The following is a 21,976-nucleotide window of genomic DNA, read 5'->3' on the forward strand; positions in this document are numbered from 1 at the left end:
AGCGCAGAGGATTAAACTTGTTTCGCGTGCATGAGAAAACAAAAGGTGGTGGGTGAAGTCGGCGGGGGAGCGCGCGAGGATTCCGGAGGCGCCGAAATTCCCGGAAACTCGAATCCTCGGGTCCGCGGGGCTGCTCGTGGGAGCAGGTCTTGCTCCGTTCTCCCAATTAAAGAGGAATGTGTTGGGCGAATACGCGCGTGTACGCGACGCGCAAACGACCCTTTAGAAATGCGAGCTGACCGCGCGGCAGCGTTGCTACGAGCTCCGTTTTTTCGAGGCTAACGAACCATCGCGTTAATTGTTAATTGGTTTAATTAGAGACGAATATAATCCATATCAAGAGCTGCGTCGGAGCAGCAGTAGCCCCAGCAAAAGCGCCAGATCAAGGAAAATAAAGTGCGGCTTTTTACTCTCGACAAGTTTCGCTGGACCTGAGGACCGACCGCGAGGCTTTTGCCGCTTGGATTCCCCGATGAGTCCGCAGCCCCCGAAAAGTTCGTGGCGAACTTTCCGTCGCCTGCTCTCCAATTAGTCATTTCGCCAACAAGCTGCGTCCTCCCGGGGAATCGTCCCTCCGATAAACTCCCCACAAAGTACTTTTCTCGTGAAAATTTCTCCGAGATTGTTCATATTTTCATTTCTTTCATGCTCGATTCATGTTCTACTTCCTTTCGAATACTCACCGCGCTACCAGGCCAAATGTAAATGTAAGCAGAGACTGCACTGTGCACGCGCTCCATATAACCAGCCACGATTCATTTTCCTGATAACCGCACACACGAGCTTCAATTCGGCCCCGCACTTCTGTGCAAAGGCAGCCTCGGACTTTTATGAGAAAGAGAGAACGACGGAGATCGAGCTCCCCTTGCCAAAGTAATAAACAGAAACTCTCGATCCGCTCTCCGCGTCGGCAATCGTGCAGCAAATTCTGCCAAATATTCCACCGGCGTTTGCTTTCGTGTGCGAATCGCTCTGCTTCGCATCGAGACGAAACAGCTGATTCGGGCACGAAAGTCTAGCGGACAAGGGCACGGAGCCGCGCGGGGGGGTCGAGAATGGGCTCGTCGATTCAGAAGCGCCCGCCGCGAGGCTATTTTTGGTAGCGAAGTTCGCGTCGTCGATAACCCGCCACTTCGCGGATTATGTACAAAAACTTGTGCGAAGTCTCAATAGGGCAGCCTTGAGCATTGCGCGAGCGATATTTATTGAAAAAAGGCGACGGAATCGAGGCGAAGGGCGGGGATACACGCACGCGCAGTTTATTTCTCTTTCCACCTTCAATGAATTCACGGAACAAGTTTTTCGAGCTGTTCCCTCTTGGGGGGGAAAAAAACGAGAGAATCTCAATGGATAACCGGCGTTATCGATATTTGACAAATGAAGCGTGAAATTGACCTTGACAGGCTCCCCCTCCCGGATAAATAAACATAAAAAGTTAATAATAAGCCTCGGGATATCGATGCCAACGATCGACTCTCAGTCCCGTTGCTTTTCCTCCTCTCATTTGACACGATAGACTCGCAAACTCCACCAGAATTATCGTCGTCGATATACCGCTTGGCGTTCATCAAAATAGGATTCGGTGCAATTCGGACCATAACTCGCGCTCGCTGCGCGCACGCATCGTTTTCATCCGCAACCTTCGAGAATCTTTTGACTTTGAGCTCGCTGTAATTCGCGTTTCGAATCGAACTTATTGGAAACACGGAGAGCCCGAAGGTTCAGTGCAAGTTCAGAAAATATCGACAAAGCTCAGCAACTGCGACGATACTTTGAATTTTATTCAAAATCGTTTTTATTCGTCTCGAGAGTTTTTTTGTCCTTTGATAAAAATGAAGGTTTCTCTCGAACCTCTGAAATTGTGCCGAGTGCGAGGAAACATTGGTCGCAGCTCGTGCGTCCAAATTCCCACCAATAGCTTCCCTCACAGCCCGTGTATCTGTGCCATGTTTAGCAAGTCTATTTATACGGCTTATTCCATCAGATCGAACGATTTCTCGATCCTGCTCAGCCGAGTCAATCGAAGCGTGAGTTAATCTAATCGCTCATAGTCCAATTATAATATCGCGAGCTTGGAAATTCTGTCGACAACGATCATCAATAATACACGGATAATATATTATTTGTTGTTTGTTTATTTGTGTTACAGGTGAGTAAACTGAGGAGTTTTATTGCCGTTGGGAGAGAGGAATCTCGGGGGAATATCCCGTGGGCTAAAACACCGATATGAACGAGTGGCTGAGTACCTTTTTTATGCTCTTTGACGTAGTCCTCTTTGCATTTTATTTCAACGGAATTGGAACAGCGCGGCGTACTCACCGGGGCAATAATATTTCGAACGGGATATTTTACACGCGTATAATCGAGCGAAAAAGAGTTTTTGCTCCACTCTACGATAGGAGATGTTGCGGGTTTTGTGTTTACAGGGTGTCCCTTGCTCGAAGGCGAGGATCGCGAAGTCTGGCGAGGACCAAATTCGGAGTCGAAGCTCCCGAAACCGTTTTTTTCTGGAGCCGACTCCCTCGCGATGAATTTACGGCTCGTAGTGGCCAAACGGCTGGGGGTAGAGCAAAAGTCCTGGGGAGTGAATTTGTAGGGGATCGAATTTCCTGCGAAAAAGTTCCTGGCCGTTTTCCTCTATCTCGAGGATTTTGGCCCTGAGAGCCGGCAGAACCTCGGGCAGAACAAACGTCTCGAAGAGATTCGTCCTGCACGTGAAACCTGGAAACATGCGACCTTCCCAGGAGCAAACTACGGGAGACGGAGAAACGCCGTCGGGGACTTTTTTGTAGGAAATTCGATGCCCTGCAACTTCGGTTCCACACTTTTTTGCTCTATCTCCCCTCGTTTTGCCAGTAGACTCGACGAAAGGGCGCGGCTCTCTTCACTCCTCGAATTTGGCTTTCCGGTCGTTTTTCCCTCCTGAAATTCAGTCAGCGGTCATGTCCATTCCCGCTGGAACATTCCGCGTCTATTCCACTGAACATCCTCCACCAGAAATGGCACTGTTTAAAAAAAACATCAACTTTTCGCCCATTTTCCGTTCCAATAAACACATTTTCGAATTACCAACAAAATGACAGAGTTCGCGAATCCTCAAAGGGTAGACGCGCCATTGCGTCGTTTTATCGTGCATCCAAGTGACCCTGAAACGCGTGAAAGATCTCGTTGGCGGGATGGGATTGCGGTAAAACGTCGCGGAGCGTTCGTCACCGAGGAAGTGAGCGATTTCCTCGCCCCAGAAATACCTGCATCGCGTATCGTACGTTCGTAGACTCTTCGCCTAATTCGTCTCGTTGCTTCAACCTTCGTCGCTTTCGATTGCTACGCCATCGACGATCACCTCCGTATTTCATTGCACAAGATCCGTGCTCGCAGTTCGAGTTTTATTTTCATCGTAAATTTTCAGTCTCCGTAGATACAATTTCGAAAAATAATTCTTTCGAAGTGCACTTTGTTCGAATGTCGAATCGATGCTCTTCGATTGCGCTCTCTTCGGCGAGATTGAAACGATGCCAATTTTTTTTGTTCTGCGTCGACCAGCGCTCGTGGCACGCTGCAACGAGATGAAGAGAACGTGGACGGGGAGAGACAATTATTATTATGTTTGTTGTTACAGTGCTAAGGCGCTGACCGGAACTTTATTGCGTTTCCCCGAACGCTCTGCCAACGCAATATCGATTATGCCTCTTTTTTCTATCCCTCTCTCTCTCTCTCTCTCAATTTTTCCTTTTTTCGCGCCTCGTCGCTTCTCTACGTAAAGGGAAAACGTAATTCTCGGGAGCGACTCACCAATGACTCACTCGCGGTGCTGTCTCGCGCGCGATCGAAATTACGTTTTTCTTTCTTTCGCGGCTGACATTCCACGGCTTTAATTTCGCTCGATGTCTCGCGGACCGTTTCAAATGCGGAGGGGATGCGCTCGCGACGATGTTTTCTACGAAAATCGTTTTCCACTCCTTTTTCCTTGCTCGCTCCTCGATTGAAGTCTCCTTTTACATATTTCTCGACTTTCACAAATCCACGATCGATCTTCAGCCGCCAACGCTAGCCTCGAATCCCCGAGACACTTTCTAAATGAGAAAAACTTTCGTGGAAAGTGGAAAATTGCAGGGGCTCGTACGAGCGCTTTTAATTGACATAATCTTTCGACCTTTTTCTCCGTTCATGGGAGAGTCCGCTGTACAAAAATGTCGGATTTCGCTCTCGTTTTTTCACACTTTTTCTCCACTCCGGATAAATTGAGTGCAACGACACGCGATACGCTCACTTTCTTCCATTTTTTTCTCCCGCGCACCCCGAACCGTGTTTCTCGAGTGGGAAGAGGAGACCGCTGCGCGCGGACACTGAAGAATCGCTCACTTGAAATTTTTCCGAATTTTTCCCTTTTTCAAATAGCAAATCTTCAGCGCCGCATTTTTCTCAGTATTCTGCCGCGCGACCGCGGACGGCGAATAAGTTTGTCGTCGACCTCCCGTCGCTCCAGCGTTATCGGTCACACTCCGTGGAAAATGAGAGCTTGACGAAAGATAGGCGAGGAAACCCGTGCATACTTTATGCGGCGACGGATCTTTCCGCATAACCGCTCGGCGCTCATGCACTTTTGCGGTTGCCCACGGAACGGGCAAACTCGGCCCGCACCCCGCGTTTTTCAACGCGGAAGAAAACTCCCCGGAAAGAATATCGTAATATTTGATTGCCTGTCGGAGGCCGACAGGTTTCATTGCTTTTTTATGTTATTTTTAACTCGCTCTCGACGGACTTGAGATTCATACGTGAATTTTCCCCGTTTCGGTTGAACGTGCCTCTTTGTAGCGATTTTTGAAAAAAGCCTAAAAAAATGGAAAAAGATTGAAAACAATCGCGTTGGAACTCCACTCTGAAAATTGATTTCCTCCCGCGAGCTCGTCGCTCCAGTATTTTTGCATTAATAACGAGAATAAACGAAGCTCCCTGCAGGCCAATCCGAAGGTATACGAATCGTCTACATTTGTGCGTGCGGAGGAGAAAAACGCATTAGGACGATCGATCGAGCCCCCGGAGTTGCGCACGTGCGTCACACTTTTTTCGTAACGCATTTGTTTCTCCGAACACATATCTAGAAATTGTTCAGAACAGTGTTCATTTTTTCTGTTCTAAGCGCAAGATCCGTGCGCGATTAGGCGCCGGTGGAATCGATTTTTTCGAAAACGCCCTCGAGTGACGGTGCACACCTGTTCGACGTTCATAATTTATTTAGTGCCTCGGACTCGTCGTTTTCGTCCGCGCCTCTCCGAAACTCGAAATGTGCGAGCGATAGGCCTTCGCACGAGTTTCCTCGCTCCGCATTTTCGCTCTTCATTCATTCGTATTCACGGGAGATGGAAGGTAATTGCGCTCGCGTCATCAAAATCGTTGCGTCCCCGAGCGAGTAATTGGCAGAGCGCGTGTCTAACTACGAGCCGCGCCACCCTCGCTCGCCGATCGATACAAACCCGGGGGTTGACGTCCCGACGATGGCCTCACTCACTTTTCTCATCTCGCACCTTTCGCTCGAATTTCCTCACGCTCCATGCCCCCTTTTTCACCTGTCGCAAACGTTTTTACAAGCTCCAGGAGAGCCTGGAGGCTCTCCGCTTATGAAAATCTCTCGCTCCGTCCACACTGAGAAAAAAAATCGTTGTAACAACCAAGTGTCTTCATTTTTGCTGTTTAATCTCACTAACATTCGCTTGCGATAAATAATAAATAGTTCACGTAATTTTCGTTTATGTGAATCAACTAAACGAGTGAAACCAAATCTTTTGTTCGAAGAACTCGAAACATTTGTTTATTTCTTCACATACACTTTTATCATATATTTATTTGAATATCAAGCACTGACGTATCTGAACGGTTTCGTTGAAAATGATAAATATTTTCTAAATCGAATCATACCGGTCGGTTCAATATAACCCAAAATTTGTTGAAATGTGTTATTATATTAGCCAACACGATTTGTGGAGGGTATTTTACACTATGTAAGAAAATGTATAAAAATGCATGTTTATGCGACAGATTTCGTAAAAAGTAAATGAGAAACGTCAATATTTATTCATAAAAATGCAATGTAAATTTAAAATTCAATTTTAAAAATCGTCTTCTTTCATCTGTTTTTCAAATGTCTAAACAATCTAGATTCTTGTCGTGCGCTCTGTGTTGTGTTCAAATTTTACAAGTTATTGTGCACGTTTGTGGACTTTTATCATTAATTTTATTAAAATCGCATGTGAGGAAAGACGGTTTTGTGAAAGCAGAAAGTACAAATCTACCAATAATCAATACGTTGATGGGGGCGATGAATCCACTGTTTTTGTGGCATTTTTACACTTGTATTATTGCACTCAGGCACAAGAAACCAATGACATACCATTATAACTCATTATTTTCACAAATCTTTTTACTTGCTCTTTCGCAATCATGTTGTTTATTAACGGAGTGACGTCACAGACCGAAACAACATGGCTGCGAGCGTTTCCGCGTGAAATTTAAAAATTATAAATAAAAAATAGGTTTTCAAGTCACTTTTCGGTCTTGTAAAATTGAAATAAGAATTCTACTGGTTTATCACGATCTCAGGATTACTTAAAAACAGTTTTCAAAAAAGGTGTAATGCCCTATTTTGATAGTCGGATTTTTTTTTCGTGTAGCTTGACCAAATTTTATCGATGACGAACCAAATGAATTGTCCCTACGAATGTCTAACTCGAAAGAAAAGTAGTTCAGTATATTTTGTATCATTTAGTTAATTCAGTTGAAGGTTTTCTTACCACAACGCAATCTACGGAGATTCAATACACAATGATTTTTGTCTCGATTTTTGTAGCAACAAAATATGACGTTAGAGCAATCCAAATATCGTCACACAACCCTCAATTTCGTTAATCCAAATCGCTATTTATTTGAATCATTATCTAAATATTTTGTGAAATTTAATAAATATTTTGTCGTGCTCGTGGGGCTGAATACTTCAATTAAATCGAAAATTTTTCAGGTGTTTCAACCAAATTCTTTCCTCAATCCGTGAACTCCGCGAAAAACGTTTTTTATAATTATCATCCCCGGAATGGCCGCGTCCCCGCGGACGAACTTCCGAGTCAAATTTTTCCTGCGAACTTTTCACAAAATTTGGCTCCGTTGCCGTAGTCGTGGTGTCGCGAATATAATATTCGAGTGACAGTACAAGTTTTTACTGACATTTCGCGATCGGAATTCAACCGAAAATGTTGCGTCCCTGGCATCGAACAATGGGACAATCTAGCGCAGAAGACACACACACACACAGACATGCGGTAGGGATGACACATCGATCTGGTTTGCCGCAAAAATAGTCCCGCAGGACTCGAGAACGGGGTGATGCGGCTCCGGTGATCCGATATTCCGTAAGCGGAAGGAGACACACGTCCCGCCTGCCCCTTTCTCGGCCTCCTGGTTAAATTAACTTCCGTCGACCTCGTTTTCCTCGAGGAATTCTCCGATCTCTTATTTACTCTCCATCGATTGTTCTTCTTTCTGAAAACTGGAGGCTCGACCCCGCACGTTTGATTTGTAAGAGAAAATCGACTACTGCGATTGGAGAGTTACACACAATGTGGATTCGGACTCGAATGATTTTCAAGTACTCCCAAAACTCGTGGGTCACGATTCATTTTAAATTCTCCTCCGAACAGCAGCATTGTGAGTGCACGGAGAGACTTTTATACGAATATTTCGGATGAATTTGCTAGAAAAATTTGCTATGTTTTATAGCAGCGCTGTTCTGTATCGCCGTTCTATTACATTTCACCAAAGTGCGTAGTAATTTTGATGCCGAAAGCAGTTCCCTCAAATTTTATTATGTACGACAGGCAAAATTTGGGTCTGCGACATTCTTACGCATCGAACGATGTATCGATATCCGAATGTCGCTCGTGTCTTTGGCGAAATGTTAAAAATAGGTGAATTGGACTGGACAAATTGTTTGAAATTTTACCATGTGCTGCTGGTTAGTTTTCATGTTTATACTCACAACGCCTCATATAGTTGGTGGGGGCATGAATTTTGCTATGTCATTGAGCAAAATTCAGTGTGGTAAAAGGGAAAATACGAAAATACGAAAACGCCTGCTCTTTTATCTCCTAAATTTTCATCAAATCATTTCATTATTTACTATATGTTTTCAATCAAAATTCGCTCGGTGTTCATTTTTGATATAGTCCAGCGCGTTATTTACTATCAACTGTGGCAATGGTTCCCCAAACTTTTGCATTATTTGACGCACTCTGTAGCGATTATTATTACAATATCGATGTAGTCCGTGGGTCGAAACAAAGTGCGAATTCCCCTGCGCAATGCGTTTGCAGAAGACCCCTTAAAATCAGTTGGGTAGTTGTCGAGTCGAGTGTCCAAACACAGATTGCACAGATTTACCGATGTGTATAGACTCGCAGAGAGAGAGAGAGAGAGAGGAGCGTGCGGATGCGTCTGCAAAAGTTTATTTATTATTCTTTCCGTCCCCGCTCCCTCCGGTTCCCTCTGCTTATTGTTCTTCTGTGGCATCTTCGACTAATGAACCCTCACAGCCTCCTTTGTGCGTCTCTTCAGACTGTAGCGAGTGTGTGTCCGCTGGATGCTGATTCCTCTTAAGGAGGTGTTCGCCGGTACAGTCTGCACAAGCGCGCCGCACTTTGAGGTCTCCTCGAGCACGCACCTTTTCTGAGCATCGAGTCTCGATTCCAACAACTTTGATCTTCGATCATCCAGAGACTCGTCAACAGAGTCCCAGCGTCGGAAGTGACGTCAGACAAAAATCGCAGCTCGAAGGAGCCTCGTTGAAGTCACAAAAGAACGAAAATATTCGCCCTCGTCGATGACAACGCAACGAATTTTTCATCGGCCTCCCCAAAAAACGCGCATTTCACCGCGAAATAGCATTTTTCCCCCCTCGGAGCACTTTGAGGTTCACTGTACCGCCGAATCTCTCATATCTTCTTCCACGAGACTGTCTCTTGATTTTTCTCGTCTCTGATGTAGACTCCGGTTCGGTGTGAGGAGAGAGAGAGAGAGACAGCGGTCTCCTACCACGACGACAGCAATCGTCTGCACTCGTGGCACAGACGACGAGGATTTGCCTACACGTGGGCCGCCGTTCATTACCTCTATACGTGTATAGAGCTCTTAAGGGGGACACTCGATCTTTCTCTCTCTTCTCTGTCCCACTCATCGGACTCGTTTCACGAGCAAGGTGGATTATTTTCGAGAGGGAGTGCCACATCTCGGAGACATGCGAGCGAGCGAGCGAGCGAGCAGACGATGGCACGTTCGCTCTCTACAGGCTGTCCTCGGAGGTCGCTCGTTGGCAGGGGATTAGGTTTTTGGATTTCCAACATTTCGGGCAAAACATCGTCGGCTTTGTTCTCATTTGAGGAGGCAAAGTTTCGAGATTCTCAGCCTCTTTTCCTCAATCCCGAAGCTGCTTGCTCGTCGGGGTCTCGTTGACCTTTTTGGAAGGCGATTCGAGTGAAAATCGGGAGCTCAAATCCTCGGACCCTTTGTACCTCGCTTAACTTCGCGGCTTGTACATCGACGATGTGCGTGAACGTGTATTCAGGCGCGGGGGCGAGACGCCAACGCCCACCAGCTGAGAAAGAGACGAGTGTCTTGGAAGCCGGTGATCTGCTCTCGCCACACGCCGCACTATCTTTTATTTCCTTCGTTATCTTCTCGAATTGCGCACTTCCCAACGGCCTTCGCGATTCCGCGACCACCCTCGAGCCTCTTTCGTACCAAAGGTCTCGACATTTTCAACCACTTTTCCACACTCCGCGACATTTCTGACGCGCACGAGGCATCGGGGAACGAGAAAGTCCGCAAGCTGTCAAGCGCCCTTCGGAATCCTGATTAAGTCGCTCAACAATGGCTCTGGTATCCTGGAAACATCGATCTGACCTTTCTACCCTCGAGCTAAACATCCAACTTGGATTATCGCACTTTCTAACGCGACTTTACAGCGCGACCGGGTCGACGCTTCAACGGAAAGTAACGCTTTTACTGACATTTTTATCTCCTCGCTCGTCAATTACTCTTCGCTGAACAACAATCACGACGCAGCCCTCGAACGCGTTTCATTTCCAACGGGCGAGCGTATCGATCGCGGTGGAAGGACGAAAAGTCCTCAAAGCTTTACCGGTCACCCGTAATTCAGGGGGAAGAGTCAGCCTCGAAGACCTCGAAGTTTTCGCTCTCCCCGTTCGTCGATAAAGCAGAACGTTCCTCGGCCGGTGGGATCGTCCGGCGCAGGAATCTATCGCGCTCTCGCGAAGCGAGCGACGTTTTACCGATCGTCGGAAAAAGGCTCGCCTCGTCAGAGTCCACCGCTGACGACCTTGGGTAAAATTCCGTTTTTTACGTCACGAGTTTTCGTCGCAGTTTCGTTCCAGGCCTCTTACCAATGCGCAGTAAACGCTGGCCGACTGTGCATCGATTTTGGCGACGGCGAGGGATCGGAGCAGCGAATTTTACCGACTGGATGTTGACGCGTGACGCCGGGAAGGAAGGGACGAAAATTTGTGGGTTTTTCGATCTCCGGAAGATCGAATCGATGCGAGAAAACTCGATTTTTTTAAATCATTTCTGCGTGCTCCGTTCGAAATTCGTTTCGTGATAGAAAATGATAACAGAAACCGCGATCAGGCACCTTCGTTCGGTCCAACACCGAAATCCTGACCTCGAACGACGACGCAACCTCGCATTTTCTCTCTTTTCTTTTGACCGAAACGTAGAGCCGTGAGCTCCGAGGCAATAAATAACGCCTGACTGATATTAACGGGCTAATTAACAGCAATTAACATGCTGCGGTATGCGGAGATTTTTTCTCTTCCGCGGTATATAAACAATGCGAGCAGCGCGCAACGCACGGGAAAACAAAACACTCGAAAAGCACTCGTCGCTACGTGATTCAACTCACTACTTCGCGGTACGCTCGTCATTTTTTTCCTCAATTTCTCGGCCTCCTTTCCCAGCCGCGGTGGATTCACGTACTACCTGTCAAAAGTCGCGTCAAACTTATGCTTCAACCTGCAATTTTTTAAAAACATCGGAAAATCTTTACCGTTTTTCTCATCCCTGTGAAGGTGTATAAATTTCGGAGGCTGCCTGATGCCCATTCGCTCTGTAACAAGGTCGTTGGACGGTCCCGCGAGTAGAGTCGTAACGTTTTAACGAGCTTTTTAAATTCGTCGAGTCGTTTAGGCTCCTTCGAACCTCGTTAAGTTTCCTGCTTTGGAAAGTGAAAAAATGGCTTGTTTTCGGGAATGTTTTTAGGATGGACGGAAATAACTCAGCAGGATGGCGAATTTGATGTCGGTGCGCGGTTTCAAGGATATTTCAAGAGCATAAAAACATTTTTTTAATGCGAGAAATACCAATTCGTTCACGGTTTATGCGCTAAGTCTGATCTTCCAAGTTTCTCAGCTGTGTACAATCTGGAGATCGTAATTATTGTCTGAAACGAAAATTTAATTTTTTTTCCCCATCCTCATATATTTTCCTTCCATTCGAACCCATGAAAATCCGAAAAAATCGCGAAGTTCTGTATTTACGGGACGTTCAAGTGATATTTTTCTTCTTTATAAGCGTTTTTTTTAAAACTCCCTAAAAATATAGAATTCAGCAATTATTTCGGGTTTTCATAGATTCGTGTGGAAGGAAAATAAAAAAAAAATTGGAATTTTTGTTGCACGACGATAATAACGATCTCCACACCGTACGCAGTTGAGAAATTATGTAAAAAATGAGTATTTCTCACGTTAAAAAAAAATGCCTCAAAACATTCCCGAAAACAATCGATTTTTTGATTTTCTAAAGCAGCCTAAAGCAGCTTGTAGACCAAAGAATAATTGACTCCGGAATCGTAGAGCATCGAAAGCCTCGCATTTTTCTTCGAACCGTGGATCAATGAATCTCAATCAGAAATGAAAAACTCCGAATTTGCACAGGAAAATGTGGGAAGAAATGAATTTTGAGTGAAACCTATTTTTCCAGAGTCCAATGTTTTGATAGTTCCTTAGACGATCGTTACCACTTTACTACGCCAAAGTCGTGACGTAGTTGGTATTTTTCTCTAGCTTACGAGAAAAAAAGGGCGCGAGGAACGAGGTGATAAAGCAGGAGGGAGGAGAATGAAAAAAGATGAAAATAAACTTGGCCATGCTCGCGGGCAAGATTCTCGCCGATTCCTTGTGTCACGGAGTGGAAAAATCTGTCCCCCTCGCTCCTCGCCTCGTGATTCGAGCTACACGCACGAGAGTGACCCACATTTGCCTGCTTGCTCTCTCCCTCGCTCCCTCTTTCTCATTTTCGTTTGGTGCAACGACGCGGTAGATTTTGCGGGCAAATATCCGAGTGCACCTACACCGCACACGTAGCTTTTATATCTAACTGAGACGGGCCGCGCAGTTCCACCTGCAGAACTGCATCATGCAGCATGGACTTGGCGTCACGCTACTCCGTATTATATTGGTGAATATAACGGAGTCAAATATTTTGTCGGTTGCGCTCAAACCTGCTCGCGTTTATTTCCTTTTATGACTTTTTCACTCCAATCAGAGTTTTTCCCCCGTAAAAAAAAAGCATCGTTTCGATCGGCCGCGCGCTGATTTATTCTTGTGGTAGTACATAAAGCGGCCCCGAACGCTTGAGAATTTTAGCATTTCCGTCATCCCCGAGCCGAACGGGGCATTTCAGAAACTCAAAATATTTCTGAATTCCACGAAATTGCAATTCGCAGCGCCGCCCGAACGGTTCTCCCCGATCCTCTCGACGGCGCGGATCGCATATTTTCTCGTTCCTTCGATCCCCGCTCTCGGATGTGAGATCTCGATTAAATGGAATTGATAAAGCGGAGAGTAAATAAGTTTAAAGCCGAGCAGCCGGGCCGCTTCGAGGTTTCCATTTCCTTGTTTTTCCTTTCCACACTTTAATGACGAATCAAATTCGTGGTTTTTGGGTAATAAAATGAAAACGCAGCGCAGAATTGGGCCGAATTGAGGAAAAGGAATGCAGACGATGTCCAACCGTGGAAATTCGATGAAGCGGGGATTAAAATATGGTGAGGAATCGCGATGAGCAAAAGGATCGCCGAGTGTTCTCGTTCCCGGAGGAATAATTGCTCGCTCCCTAATTCCGTTTTTCTTTCGAGGCGGGTCCGAGGACTCTGTTAACGGGGAGAAAAAGGCTCGAGCGTTTGTGTCTCGTAGTTAGAGTGTGAACGCGACATTCGTGGCGCGAATCCGTCCGCGGGGGAGTGAAAAGGTCCTCAAAGTAAGCACGAGTACAGGGCGAGAGTGTGAGAGGAGAAAACTCGAGGGAGCACGACGCCAGTAAATTCGCGGGTGGAAGTTTCTCTCTCGGGGCTCGCGGGAGTGCTCCAAAAGCAAAATTAAGAGTACACAACGGAGTTTGTACACGTGTACGAAGGGGGAAGAGGATTGGTGAGAACGTGTGTACAAACAGCACGCTGGAGCCTCGTGCGAGGCTTTTGTGGGCGAGTCGGGCGCGCCCCCTCATAATTTTCATCATTTGCAAGCGAGTTTCACCAGCAGCTAAGCCCGAGCTGGCTGAGATTTTTGCTGGCATTAGGAGGGCGAGTTCTGCGCGAGGCAAGCGGCAGCAGGTGCCGTTGCTTCTCGCGATCCGTAACAACGCCCGACTCGGCCATATGGCGCCGTTTTCTTTGCGTTCCTAAGCATTATTAAGGTCGCGAACGGTGCCTTACGAGGTATGCAAAGCGACGAAAAAAAATAGCGGAGATTTCTTCCCCGTGGACAACGAATGAGGTCCGCGAGCTCGTTTTTCCTGCCTACTTTCCAAGACACTTTCAAAGCCCCGGAGCCCCGCCGCCGCCTCCGATCACCGCGGACTAGTCAATCGATTACTGAAGAAACGATCGTCGCAAAGCCGCGTAGAATCGCGGACGCAGCGGAAAGAACGATCGAGGCGACCGCCTCGATTCTCAAATGTCATTATTGATTATATAGAACCGCGTGGAGGGCACGACGTCCGTGAAGCGCCTGCCCACGCTCCCGGTGGATGTTAACATCGGGCGGGAGAGAGGCCTCTTTGAATAAACAGCTGCGGCACAGGGTCACTCGTACCGGGATCTTGGCCATATTCGTCTACGCGGCTGCCGACGAAGCGCGATCTTTCAAGTACTCGCTATCAATCTCCCAGCACATAATGAAACATCGTCGACTCCCATCGTCCGGGGTAATCGGTCCTCGACGCTATATTTAGTAGTGCCACGATTCATTATTTGTTGAGCAACCGAACAACTTGCCATTGGAACGCTCGATCGGGGATCGGGAGATGCGGAATTTACAGTTTTCATTCTGAAAACACTGCGGGGACGAATCTCTCTCGCTCTCGATACACTCGCCTTTTATTAGGCTAATGAAAAATGAGATCCCGACGCTCGCGGCGCGGCGGACAAAAGCATCCCCGCGCCCCCGTCAAGGTCCGATTCGTGGGAACCGGAGAAACTCTAGACGTTGCGAATACCAATGTCCAGAGGCGACGGGTTTCCTCCTCCCGAAAGGGAGGAATGGAACGAGCGCAACGGAGCAAAAGAGAGCAGTTACTCGATATCCCCATCTAGTATCGATTCTCCTGTTCTCGATGACCAGCACCTTTTTTCTCTCGTTCCCCATGCGCGAGCAGCGTCTCGCATTAATATTACATTTCCAATTGAAATTTACATCGATTCCAAGTTCTTCGCGATTATGCGATTAAGGAGGTTCACGCGAATCTAATGGCAATCGAAAATTCAAACTTTGCACGAGTACTCGGAAATTGCACGACTGCTGACAAAGCGAAGGAAATTGTCCTCGCACGCTGCACTCAAAGTTCCACAGCTGCGACACTCCTTCGAAAATAGTAACGCGCAGTGGTTTTTTTCATCGTCGAACTCGTCGCAACATTTCGAGGATCGAAATCTTTGCTGGTGATTAATAAATGTGTTGGATTTTTCGAATCCAATCACGCTGGCTCCGGATTATGCATTTTTTCTCACAAGATCACGCGAATCCAATGGAAATTGAAAATTCCAACTTTGAGAATTTAAATTTGAAAATGTGCCAGAAATACACAGCGTGCATCGATTCCCGGACTTATTACAGGCTCTAGCGTCTAATTGTCGAGAAAACCATTAACGAAAATCACATTTTTTTAAGCCTTGCACGCAGGCTCTTATGGCAGGCACACTTCCTGTGCGACCATTTGGATTTAATGAAATAAGATCCTCCCAACTTTGAAGAGCCAAACACCGAGAATAAGAAAATATGTTTTTATAAAACAATGATGTTTTGAGAAAGCCTTGTTACCGGTGAAAATCACTTGGGAATGGAAAAAGAAAAACACTTATTTAAGGTTAACGATCCAGCTGGTTTAAAACACATTAAAAATTGATCAATCTCAACAAACAAGTTACACGTTATTTTAATAATTGCGAGAATAAATTTTGGTCGTTTCCTTAAGCCGAAAGATTAGAATTTTTCTGTCCCTCGTAACGGAGAGGACAGAAGCGAGGAGTTTGTCCAATAAAACGTTTTTTTTAAGCATCGCACAATCAGGACGGGGGCGAAGTTCGCTCTCGAGTCAGCCGATCACTCGATGATTTACGAACGGGAAATAACGTTTGCTAGTGGCAAGATCTAGACAAATTTATGACAAAATGATAAAAAACTTTGCGTAATCGAGGAATGTCGAACCCCCCGTGCTTTTGACGTGCCAAGCTCCGGTGCATGCCCCACTCGATGATGACGTTCGTTCGCGACGCCGTGCCACGAGATACCTGTTCGTTTTTGCCCCCTCCGCGTTCCTCGCACTCGCACAGGCTCGCTCTCTCGTTATTACGTAACGTCGAGAGAACGAGCCTGCACGACGAGTTCCCACTGGCCTTAAGCACAGCGCTTGTGTCCGACTATTTATTTGTACATGCTTCTATATTCCCGTGTCTTCTTCCTGGAGCGCGATTTTTGGAGAATTTCACCCGGCGCTTGTGCTCAATTTCCAAAATTCGCGATCCAAGTCCCCGCGGGTAATTTCGTCGAGAGTAATTCCGAGTTTTCTTCGCGACTCATCGGAAACGATCGAAGCGATAGAGGAACGTCTTCATACGCGAATTCCACCGTTTCGGGTTGAAAGAAAAGCATCGCTGCGTCGATCCAGCACATTTGCTGCTACGATCCCGACCGGGAGGGTTTTCAGAGCGAAACATCGAGTGTCATAATCCCAAGCAGCTGATATTGCCGCACGCTCCCTCCCGCAGCATTCCGCTCGAGGTTCCCAGTCGTTGCGAGTGTATGACGAGAGCGGAGCGTCTATAGCTATGTGTACAAGCGTATTTATATGACGGAGATTTTAAATTTAAATTGACGTATACATTATCGGCGGAGCGGCCTTGCCGTGCGTTCTCCGGCGCGTTCTCGCGCAGTGAAAAAGGCTCGGGCGGCTTATAATTTAGCGACGAAAGTTGTGCAGAACTCTCCTTTTTCCGCGGCTCGATTGCTCCCCCCTCCCTCCTTTTTTACTCTCCTTTCTATGCCTCCACAGAGGCGGCCGAGGTGGAGAGATCGAGCTGAAAAGTTTGCGCGATGAGAATGCGACGTCGCGCTTGGCCCGCGCGAGTCCGCAGTCAATAGATTCCGCTAAAGTTTTAGTCTCGAGCCCCAGAAAGACGGCGCTCGCTCGTACATTTTTCCATTTATTCTCCGCCCCTGCTCCGAGCCCCGCTTCTCTCCTGCGTTTCTTGCTTCGGAACGATTTTAACGTTGTTGAGCGATTCCTTCTCCTCGTAATGTGTTTGGTAAGAGTACTGGTAAGGTACTGAAATCCTTGCGGAAAAGAAGATTCGATGTTTACGAGAGTTTCGGTAGCCCTCCGATCAATTACCGCCCGATCTTGCCTCCTCGTTTATCGTTTTACGAGATTTCTCCTCAAATTGCCTCAAACAGGTTTTCAACGTGCGATTTTCGGAGTAGAAAATACCCGCTCGTTTGCAGCCGAGTGACATTGCAAGGTCGCCCGGATCCCTCCGACTTCGCTCTCTCTCTCTCTCTCTCTCTCGACTCGACATGGAAATTGAGAGATCATGCGAAGCCCGTTCCAAAGCACTCGTGCGCAAAGATGCTGACAAATAATCGCATTAAGGAGCAAACGAGTGCCACGGAACCGTCTCCGAGAGACGTTTTTCCTCCCGTCGGCGATGCCGCCTCGCGTGACGTCACCCGATCGCGGAACAGCGATTCTCGTCGTTACGCAATCGTCGAGAACAGCGGACGAGTCTGAGACACAATAAATCGAAGGAATTTATGAAACCGAGAGGAACGTCTCTAGAAAATAACGTCGGACGCGGTCGCATCGATGGGGCTCAACATTTTCACCGCGTTTTCCTTCGAATGAAAATATTCGACGAGCGTTGAACCGTTGGAAAGCGAGGCCGCGGCGCGCACGCTCGCAAGCGGAGTTATCTTATCACATTCTTCGTGGCTGCGTAGCCATCATCGCGATCATACTTTCGATATCTTCCTGGTATCGCTCCCATTCGTCAACCGATGTTTGAAAAGCCTCGTGAATCGCGCGCGCCCGTTATTCCGCACTTGAACTTTGAAGCTTTCATAAGCTCGCGCGAGTATGTTGCGCGAATTCGAGGCAGAGAAAATGTGGTCGAGGGAGCTTGAGAAGCAGAAAAAAATGGCGAGTCGATCGGGTCGCAGCTCGACTCAAGGCAGATTCTCTTCTCCGCTCGAATCAGTTCGCACAGGTACGAGCCGGGGATAAAAAACTCGTTGAATTCGAAGCGAGGTGCGCGACATGCACGGGGCAGCAGAGAGAGAGACAGCGAGGAGTGCGAAAGTGGCGTTGCCGAAAGGTGCAGCCTCGGAGAGTCCGCCCGGCGGGGGGAGTCCGTGTGCGTGTCTCTGTCCGTTTGTCTGGTGCTCGCAGAGCCGGGACCGTTTCTACTCTCGCTCGGCAGCACTGCTTTTGGTGTTAAAAACGACGAGGACTAGCGTGTAGCGAGCGAGAGAAGTAGTTAGTGCGGCTCGAGCAGCCTTCGCGCGTTCTCTCGTACGAAACACAACGAGTCGCGCAGAGAGTATCACACTCCCGTGGCCATGCTCGGCCGCTGCGTCCTGCCGCGAGTTCTTCTTCCATCAGTTGTTTTTTATTTTCTCCGCGGTCTCCAGCTTCTCGCTCGACTCACGATTTTACGATCACCCTCGGGCTGAACGCCCCGGAATACGCGGCTCAGCCCGGAAGTGACGGCGCGTCGACGCTTCTCTTTCATTATTTCTCTACCGCTTTTATTATTTGTTTATTTTCTCGTGAGTGTCTTTTGTGCCGGTGCGCGATCCAGTGGGAGTGGCGAGCAAACAGCTTCGTACGCTCTTCCCTTTTATTTGATTTTCTTTGCTCCTTTATCGTTGTTGTTATTACTCTTGCGAAGCCTGCTCGGCTCCCCATCGATCACGGATCGTCCCGAGTGCTCCAGTGTCGCCAGTGCTCCCAGCTCTCTCGCCGATTTCCTCGCCCCCTCTCAAGCCCCGCCGTCGAACGTTTATTTCTCGTCCGTCTTCTCGGGCTGTTCGTCGCACACAAACCGCTCGTTTGTTCTACGATGAGATGGGAACCGGCGAAATGGATCGAGGAATACCCAGCAGCACGCTCGCGACCTTGCGAGGCATACTCGTGAGCTCCCTTTCCCGGGAGAATCTTGGGCCCCACGATCTTCCGGTGCACGAGTACACCTCGAGCTCCAGACAAACTCGGAAAACGCGAAAAGTCCACTTCCGCGAAGGTATCTTTTCGCTGCCTTTTTTTACATCTCCTTCCTCTCCCGTCCCAACCTCCCCCCCGCGCTTCTCCGCAGTCATTAACGCTACGAAAATAACGATTGTGTCACGCCTGCGAATGAGCAACGGAATAATACGAATCGGGCATTCGCAACTCGCGCCTATATATGCGACGTCGCATTGTGAATATTGATGACGAATTGTAGTTTAGAAACGGACGCTTTCTCGAGTAGAGAAGCGCCGAGTCGAGTCGCAGGAGCTCCCATCGGCAGCGGAATACATTTTTCGATGGGCTCGTAAGACCGCGCTAAAGTTGACAAACTTTGGAGTAAGAAAGGTGACGAAACGATGCAAATTTTTCAGCACTTTTGAGCCTCTGTCAAATCGAATTTCCCGGCAGGCAATGAAAAATTCGAATGAAGCAAAGCTCGACGACGCGAGTGACTCGCGAGCGAAGAAAGGCCTCAAGGTCGGGGGAGCGTGATCGAGGAGCTGCTTCCGCAGCGTTAGCAAAGTTGAGCAATTCGTCGAACGAAGTTCGAAAGTTCCTCAAATGGTTTTCCCCTTCGCGCAGAGCGACAACACAAAATGAAGAAAAACTTTCCTTTTTCTTCATTTTTGTGTTGTTTGCAACAATGAGGCGCAATTCGACCGCGCCTCGATGAAACACTCGCTCGCGATACTCCCCCGAGTTTGTTGAGAGCGTGCCACGCACAAAGGCCCAACGTACACACTTTTTACGAACGCATACATGCGAGCGTGTGCACACAGATTATGGGACTCGCTTATGCGTTCCGCGACGAGAGAACAACGAGTGACTTTTCCACCTGTGCGGAGCTTACGTGTTTGCATTCGAGTATTCCACAAAAACGGAAACTCTCTTTGTCGAACATGCACTTTTGCCCCGTTTCTATTTATTTAACGAGACGTCCGAGAGCGACGTCGCAACTGACGTTTAACTTGCGCAGTGGCAACGCGAGAAACCGACGTTTCCACTCATATTTACACGCGTTTATTTATTTGTGAAAATGAACTTTACAAGCCGCAAATAAACTGCTATTCGCAGAGGCCAAACGACGGTGAATACGAGGCACGAATATTTCTGGCTGCATCCGAACTAATTCGGCGGTTCCTGCTCGTTGACAGGATGGAATAAAAGCTTTTTGTTTTTTCCGGTATAATCAAGGTGCGCGAAACGATTCTCGTAAGAAAGTCCTGAAATTTACAGAGTTTGAATGGCTAGTCGACTGACACGCGCATCGAATTTTAAGGGGCTCGTCTTAATTTAAATACGAAAAAAAATACACAGGGTTAAAGGGACTAAAAATCGTTTATCTTTCCATATAACGAATGAACTTTTCTCACGAAGTTTATGAAAAACGTACGCAATATAACAGTGAAGTATATAACGAAGGTCTGGAAAAAATTCGAGATAAATTGCGTTAAAGATTGAAAGAAAATGGTAATGAGCGCTGCTCGTGTAACCTCACATTTGCTTATTTCGGCATTTTGTTTCTTCTTGGCTCGGCCCATTCCTGCCACAGTCTTCTGTCTTTTTATTAATACTTTTTTCTTGATTCGTTTCCCTTTGCGCTCTCTAATGCGATTTTTAGCATAAAAAACTAGAGTATTTCGGCCAGGGACGAATGAAATTTGGAGTTCGGTCAGTGATGGATCCCCGATTAATTAAGAAGTTTCGGTACAGGCGATACAATGTTGCCATGCTAACCCATGCTAAAAAAATTAAAAAATTCAAAAAGTTCAGAATTTTATAAAATTTGGTGAACATATTCTTTAGTGCCAAATTTGACTATAGAAATTTTTTAAGATTTTTCTTCTACACAGTTATCGAGTAATTGATCAATAAAGTTCACGTGTATAAGCATAGCGTTTCCATATATATAGGTATACATTCCGGGCATAAGAAATCTGCTTTAATTACTCGATAACTAAGTAGAAAAAAATTTTGAAAAAATTTGTGTTTTCGCACTTGATGTTGAAGAACATTATCACCAAATTTCATCAATTTCTTAACATTTAGACTTTTGTACCGAAACTCTTTAAAGATGTTTGGTACAAAAAAGTCTAAATAATTATAAATTCATCAAATTTGGTGATAATGTTCTTCAACATCAAGTCCGAAAACACCATTTTTTTAAAAACTTTCTTCTGCTTAGTTATTACTTAGCTTAGTTATTGAGTAATTACACATTAAAGCAGATTTCTTATGCCTGGAATGTATATGGAAACGCTATGCTTATAGACGTGAACTTTAGTGATCAATAACTGTACAGAAGAAAAATCTTAAAAAATTTGTGTCGTCAAATTTGGCACTAAAGAACATGTTCACCAAATTTTATAAAATTCTGATCGTTTTGAATTTTTTTATGTTTTTAGCATGGTTCGTAATTTCATTCGCCGCATGAGATAAGTTGAAAAAGTGTATTTACAATTTCGAATGAATAACTCTGACACGAATGTAAAGTGATTATATCTTCAATGAGGAAATAAAAATCGATTAAATTAAAATACCCATAAAATACGATCGTTCGGGCATGCTCTGCCTTAAAAGTGAGTAAATTCGAATGAGTGAGTTTTATCGAGGGGAATTTCAGAGGAGGAAATACTCGGAAAAATCGACCTTGTCGCACTCGGCAGCGATTCGTCGCGGGCCTTTCTTCACACGAGTCTTTGTACCTCAAGTACAAAGACGACCTTTCCAGTGGGTTTTCTTGTTCGCTTTGTCTCTTTACTCGCGGCACCAAACACCGTCATTACTCCCGCGCACTTACGTGTCACGGTGTAAATGCAGCTCGCAGCAGTTGAGGCCTGCGATGCAAATCGTTCGCTGCTCCACGGGCTCTCGTGAGTTAACAAGTTTTTCAAGATTCTTTGAAGATTCTCGCACGAACGTTCGCGCGGCAGAAGAAAAATATCATCAAAGAGTTCGGGAATGAGGCAGAGGAAACAGAGTTTTCAGAACGAAAGAGTGATTTTCAACCGGCGCCGATACGAACAAATGCAAACTCGTCCACGATCGCTTATCTTTCGATCGATGCCCCGGGCTGGAAGTGCCTGCAAACTCGTCACTTATCTACCGAGTGGTCCGCGATCAAATGGGATAATGAATA

At 46.6% G+C, this 21,976-nt stretch overlaps 1 protein-coding gene across 13 annotated transcripts in view; it reads left to right on the forward strand.

Annotated features, from left to right (window-relative positions):
• The window catches only part of LOC122415191 (MAP7 domain-containing protein 2-like), a 107,043-nt gene that overhangs the window by 33,945 nt on the left and 51,122 nt on the right, over positions 1 to 21,976 (forward strand). For 2 of the 13 annotated variants that reach the window (XM_043427163.1, XM_043427169.1), the window contains exon 1: positions 18,112 to 18,850. The exons of 10 other annotated variants lie outside the window; for them this stretch is intronic. In XM_043427163.1, coding sequence (XP_043283098.1) covers positions 18,676 to 18,850 — 175 coding nt within the window. In that variant the 5' untranslated portion in view covers positions 18,112 to 18,675. Of the gene's footprint in view, positions 1 to 18,110; positions 18,851 to 21,976 lie in introns of those variants that run through there. One more of the 13 variants, XM_043427161.1, reaches the window with a different exon arrangement.

The sequence above is a fragment of the Venturia canescens genome, chromosome 8 (genome assembly GCF_019457755.1).
Source record: "Venturia canescens isolate UGA chromosome 8, ASM1945775v1, whole genome shotgun sequence".
Taxonomy (NCBI): Eukaryota; Metazoa; Arthropoda; class Insecta; order Hymenoptera; family Ichneumonidae; genus Venturia; species Venturia canescens.